At 41.8% G+C, this 6,000-nt stretch overlaps 1 protein-coding gene across 2 annotated transcripts in view; it reads right to left on the bottom strand.

Moving 5' to 3' along the window:
* Window positions 1–722: 722 nt before the first annotated feature.
* The window catches only part of ARK2N (arkadia (RNF111) N-terminal like PKA signaling regulator 2N), a 45,695-nt gene continuing 40,417 nt past the window's right edge, over window positions 723–6,000 (bottom strand). For both annotated transcript variants that reach the window (XM_086479540.1, XM_009962226.2), the window contains 2 exons: window positions 4,973–5,099; window positions 723–1,281 (listed from right to left, as the gene is read on the bottom strand). In XM_086479540.1, coding sequence (XP_086335666.1) covers window positions 1,092–1,281; window positions 4,973–5,099 — 317 coding nt within the window. In that variant the 3' untranslated portion in view covers window positions 723–1,091. The remainder of the gene's footprint in view (window positions 1,282–4,972; window positions 5,100–6,000) is intronic.

Raw genomic sequence — 6,000 nt, 5'->3', positions numbered from 1 at the left:
TGAGACCTCACCTGCAGGGCTGCATCCAGCTCTGGGGACCCCAGCGTAAGAAAGACATGGACCTGCTTGAGCGGGTCCAGAGGAGGCCATGAAGATGCTCAGGGGGCTGGAGCAGCTCCCCTGTGAGTACAGGCTGAGAGAGCTGGCATTGTTCAGCCTGGAGAGGAGAAGGCTCCAGGGAGACCTTAGAGCAGCCTTCAGTGCTGAAAGGGGGCTGCAGGAGAGGTGGGGAGGGACTCTGGATCATGGAGGGTAGGGATAGGACAAGGGGTAACGGTTTTAAACTGAAAGAGGGGAGATTTAGATGAGATATTAGGAAGAAATTCTTCCTTGTGAGGGCGGTGAGGCCCTGGCACAGGTTGCCCAGAGCAGCTCTGTCTGCCCCCTCCCTGGCAGTGCTCAAGGCCAGGCTGGATGGGGCTGGGAGCGACCTGCTCTGGTGGGAGGTGTCCCTGCCCAGGGCAGGGGGGTTGGAACTGGGTGATCTTTGAGGTCCCTCCCAACCAAAACATTCTGTGATTCTATGATGCTTTAAATAAAAGCTGTTCAGTGCATACGTTATGGGCCATTTGCATTAAAGGCAGTCCCTCCTGCAGGTAACATAACCAAATCAGCTTGGGTATAAATACCCTTGGCCCAGTTTTCGGAAGAGTTGAATAGCCCCAGTTCCCCTGAAATCAGTGAGGACACAGCGTTTCTCACTGATGCTCACATAACAAAACACTAACTTCTACTAACAAACTCAGTATACTGATAAATTAAGTGTTCTGAAGTTGGAGGTGGGAAAGGGTGGGAGGACCTAAGTTTGCACACCGTTATTTCTTCAATTAACACACACACAAGTTAGTAACTGTAGATGTGCTTTAAATTTGGAGCTATTTGCTTTTAATTCTGGGAGGAATCTTCCTTTGAGAAGGCAAAACCATTCTAAATGATATGGAAACTATACCACATTCTTATGGAAACGAAAAACTTAATGAGTTTGAATTTCTTAATGCCAGGAACAGGGCTTCTGAAGCTGAAGCTTTAACAATGAACTTCTGTGCCACAAAGGGGAGAAGGAGTGGGGACAGAAACACAGTGACACTGCATTACAGTAGATATTTGTGTCTGGTATCCTCGTCCAAAGTGAGGTCTACTACTTCTGTGGGCGAAGACCAATTCTGCTGGGGAGTCACAGTTGTCCATGATTGTGTTTGCTGAGCGTTAATGTACTGTGAGCCTGAGCCATCCTTCCAGGAAGACACGCTCTGAATCACACCTCCCCTGGGATGCACACACCTGTAGCAAGGCAGAAAACACAAAGGGTTAAAGCTACCATTGAATTCGGGCACGAGACTCTCAGCTGCAGCGGTTTATCACTTAGGCATCTTGTTAACACGTCCCTCTCCAAAATGTCCTTGTGGCTTTTCCATTTGTAGAGTCCGCAACACCTTAAATACCCAGTAACAAAGCTGAGACTAAACTTTAACACTTAAACTTTGGGGGGGGTGGTGGGGATTAAATTATTTTTAAGAACTGAATTCTGCCAGCGGGTGTAAAGTGATATTCCTTACAAAACACATGCATGGATCGCAAGGATCTTGAGGAAGTCTGCCCCATTATGTGCAGTACCATGCATTACTCAGAAGCACAGTTTCCTGCTGGCAGTTTTACCCCACTGGACTTTTTTAAAAAGAGAAAAATTTTAAGTGAGGCATGATGAGACAAAGAGAGAAGCTATCTTTCTATGTGAAATCAAAACCATGTTAAAATAAGGACACGATACTTTCATTACAATAATTACAAGAGACATCTCGTAATTACATTATTACACCCCTTACACTTCATTTTTCTTTGGTCGCCTTAACTGAAAATTACCAACATGCTGGGAAACGCTCACAGGTAACAGTACAGCCTCACTTCAGCAAAACATTTAAGCTTTCAGTGATTATAGTCAGTGAGACTAAATCATGCATTTAAAGACAGGCATACGCTCAATGGCCTTGCTGAAGTGAGGTACACATCTACTTACTTGCACGGAATTTTCACCTATTATATTCACAACAGATATGTGACAAATGAAGTACAAGCTAACAATAATTAGGAAAAAAAAGTGAAAGAATAATTTTGTTACATGATGAAGTGATGACAAGAATTTCCTGGAGTCTTTAAGATGATCATTCCCTTTCCAGCTGTAAACCTTAACCAAGTGCTAGTAAAACTTTATGCCTAGCGCTCCAAAAGCTGGTTTGCTCCCGTAAGCACTGGTGGTGGCTGTGGCTGCTCCCGGCTGCGTACATCAGTAGGAGGTGTTTGGCTGCTGGGGGTAACCTTTGTGAAGGCACGGGTACGGTATTTCAGGAACCCAGGTTTTCTGCACTGGTCAAATATCCCTGACATTTACATTTTATTTGTTTTAATTTAAGCTAGTGCAATTTATTTTCTCCAGAACTATTTAGGTTGCGCTCATCTCTCTTGGCACTGGTTAGAGTTTCATAAAATAGAATGAAAAAAATCTCATTCTCTGAGCTCTAACTTCTCTGAATATAAATGGCTCATTTCCTCCTCAGATACGCTATTTAGTTTTGGATGTGATGTTCAGAATGACTTTTTTATTACTTCTTCAGTCTTAAAAATACATGCTTAAAGTACGTGTCTACCAAGAATTAGTCATAAGAGACTGGAACTCTTAACAAATGTAGGGGATTCTTTTTAACAAGCTTTCTCTCAAGAAGAAATCTTTTTAAGCATAACTGACCCAAAAAGCTTGTAGCCAAAGCAAACCAAACATGATGTTCAGTCTCAGGAACCACGGTCCATCGTTCTGATACAGAACAGTCCCCACTGCTTAGGCAAAGCTAATACTAACTTTTCTTCCTGACCACGACAAAAAGCAAGCTGTAAGTTACCTCATAGAAATGATACCTCGCAAAAGTAAGACTGTTTATCCTCAAACAAGTCACAGGAGCAGCCAATAGCAAAACATTCAATCAAACATTAGCTGAGGGAACATGCTTTCCAATCTGTAGCTAAGGGAAGATACCGAGTAAAGGCAACCAAAAAAAGGAGGGAGAGGAGGGGAAACCACCTAGGAAAGAACAGAGGAAGACTTTTATACACATGCATGATAAATAAAGTAAAATCTTTTGGAGAAAAATTAAACAAACTGAAAACATGACTTGGTGTCCTAAGCAGATGCCAAGTAATATTCCAATGACGAGAAACACACCAATTCACCAGCAATCTGAAAAACTACAAATGACAGACAAACTCACACCAGTCCAATGACGACATGGAATATGGAGCACGATAAAAAAAAAGAAGTGTGAGCAAGAGAACTGAACCCAAACACCATACTAACTAAGCATGCAAAAAATAATGATCAAAAATACTGATCGGAAACCTAAACCTTTTCCAAACGACAACCCTGTCAGAAGCCCATCAATACTTCATAACTGCAAGCCTAGACCTGCAAGAGAAATAAAATTCTAAATAGGATTCAAACAACCGAAATGTGTGAATATTCATTGCAGCCAGTAAGAACCAGTCTTTGGCAAATGGTAGATGGCTACGTGACCAAAGGAAAGCGCAAAAGTGTGCTTTATGTCTGCCTTTGCTGAACTTATTTTGGTCCGTATCTGCTAAAACTGATTTCAAACAGCAACTCTGCATTTACTTAACGTTTCCATTCTTGTACCCCGTAAATATTATCAAGGCAAGCCGTACGGAAAGCTTCTGACAGGGGACCTCGAGCAGAAGGGTCCTGTGTGCATACTGCTAGACAGATTTACACGAACTACTACAGGACAGATCCAAGCTGCTTATCATCAGAACAAAGATCCCTCGAGTCCTGGGCCTGCTGCTGCATCAACAGCCAGGGGACCTACTCCCTAAGGAATCAGCACCTTCCAAAAGAGTCAGCCATGCAAGGACTTTCACTGTTCTAAAAGGGAAGACCAAACCTCTCTTCCTTCAGCACCTTAAAATTCCCTTTTTTCACCTCTGACGCACTGGACGGAGCCCGCACTCTCTGTACAGTTCCTGCCCGGGAAATCGGGTCCTGCGCACCGTCCTTCTCCCTTTCCTCAAGAAACATGTGGTGAAGGGGCAAGGATGAGGAGCTCTGTTCCTTCTCCCTCACACCCCAAGCATCCCCCAGGCAGCAGACTAGTTTTAGAAAGAGCTTGTCTGTATACTGTTTTAACTTGCTTTTATTCCACCAAATTAGCACTCCGTACTATATGAAAATGTCAGTCTTGTTCAACTGCTTCGCAGTACATTAAGCCAAGGAAAGATCATAGACTAAAGATGAAGAGTAACATCAAAAACTGCCTATCAAGAATAACAGCTGAAGCACAGCTGGACAGCTTTCTATCTGAGCTTGAGAGAAACCTCTGGCTTCCTTACCCTCATCTACTTCGGGGCTTTGAACTCTCTTGTATCTTGAAACAAATCCAAGATTCCCAAGGATTCGATTTTGAATCTAAAGGGGCTATCTCATGACATTAGCTATTGAAAAGTTGATGGTATTCTTACAACTACTGATTTAGTAAATAAACTAGAAGCTGGTTAAATGCTTAAAGTGAGTATTTTGAAAGGAAACAAGAACCCACATAAATACTTTTGTTTGCGTGTTCGCATAGTCACACTATGCCCTTAAAACCTGAATTCCTGATGTATATACATTTGGTATCTCAATATTTAGTATTTTAGTACTATGTACGTTTTGCCTTCAGTGTCTGATACTGAATCACAAGCTTAACCTGAATACTTATCCAGTTGGTAACATTCTAAAGAAAAACACATTCTGACATCATGGTGACCAGCAGAACAGGAAAGAACAAGTGCAACGTTTGCTACCCTTTGGGCATCAGTCATGGATGAGTAACTCCAGAAGTGGAAGTCAATGGTTTTTTCTTTATCAATTTTGGCAATACAGATACTCTGATAAAACGAAAGAAATATTAGGGCAAGAAAAAGGAATTCATACCTGGCATGTTCCTGGACTCCAACAATCTCTACTTCGCTATCAGAAGAGGCAATATTAATTTCTTCGTTGATCTGGGCATTACCAGAAGAGGTTTTGTCACTTGCAAGGAAGCCTGGATCCAAATTACCTACAGATGGGCAAAATGCAAATACAGCCAATATTTAACAGCTTACACTACTCAGAAATCATCTGCAGGAGGAAATTCCCAAGAAATTCAGGAAATTTCAAGACTGAAACACCGAGATTGCAAAATCTTATTACATCAGGCTGCCCAACTTTCAGTTCATCCACCTGATACAGGATGACCACTGGATTTGTCCAGTCTCAGTAGCTCTAGTGATGGTGTTCTCATACAGGTGTGAACAAAGCCTGGCTACTGCCTCAAGAACACCTGATGTCATGAGGCTTTCCAGCTGTTACTTTACAACAGTGCTCAGAGCTAGACTGTGCCTAAACCTCCTTGAAATAAAGCAGCAAGACAATCTATTGTCAAGTTAACCAAACTCAATGATACTGTGGCAAACAAAGCCTATAGGCTGGACAGAAACATCACACACACCAAGGAAAATTAATTTACTTTCTTTTTCTTTTTTTTTTTCTTTTTTTTTTTTTTAAATAAAATAGGGGAAGGCAGTCAATGAAAAACAACCCCAACAAACCCATCAGTTTCTGGTCACACTGCTTCACGCACCTGCTCTAACATTATTACAAATACTTGAAAAAAAAAAAAGAAAAAAAAAGAATCTGTTATTCATAAGTTCCATATACAGCGGTGTTGTTTTTCCATTACAACTCCTCAATGCTATCCAGTTCATCGGCCTGCCACACAGGTCCTCTCTGAGTATCACAGCAAGTGTGGCAGGTTTTGCCTTTTCTGCAAAGAAGCTTCACAATTAGTGAAGCTTCACAATTAGTGAAGCTGTGTCGTGGCATATCAAGTAAGATTTGCACGGGAAAAAACGGCCAAAACGATGATTTGTTTTCTAGAAAATAAATCATTAAAATAGGCAATTAAAAAATGAGATTTT

This window comes from Leptosomus discolor, chromosome Z (genome assembly GCF_034619465.1).
Source record: "Leptosomus discolor isolate bLepDis1 chromosome Z, bLepDis1.hap2, whole genome shotgun sequence".
Taxonomy (NCBI): domain Eukaryota; kingdom Metazoa; phylum Chordata; class Aves; order Leptosomiformes; family Leptosomidae; genus Leptosomus; species Leptosomus discolor.
Note: the sequence above shows the minus strand (reverse complement) of the source record. Positions and strands in the feature narration are given on the sequence as shown.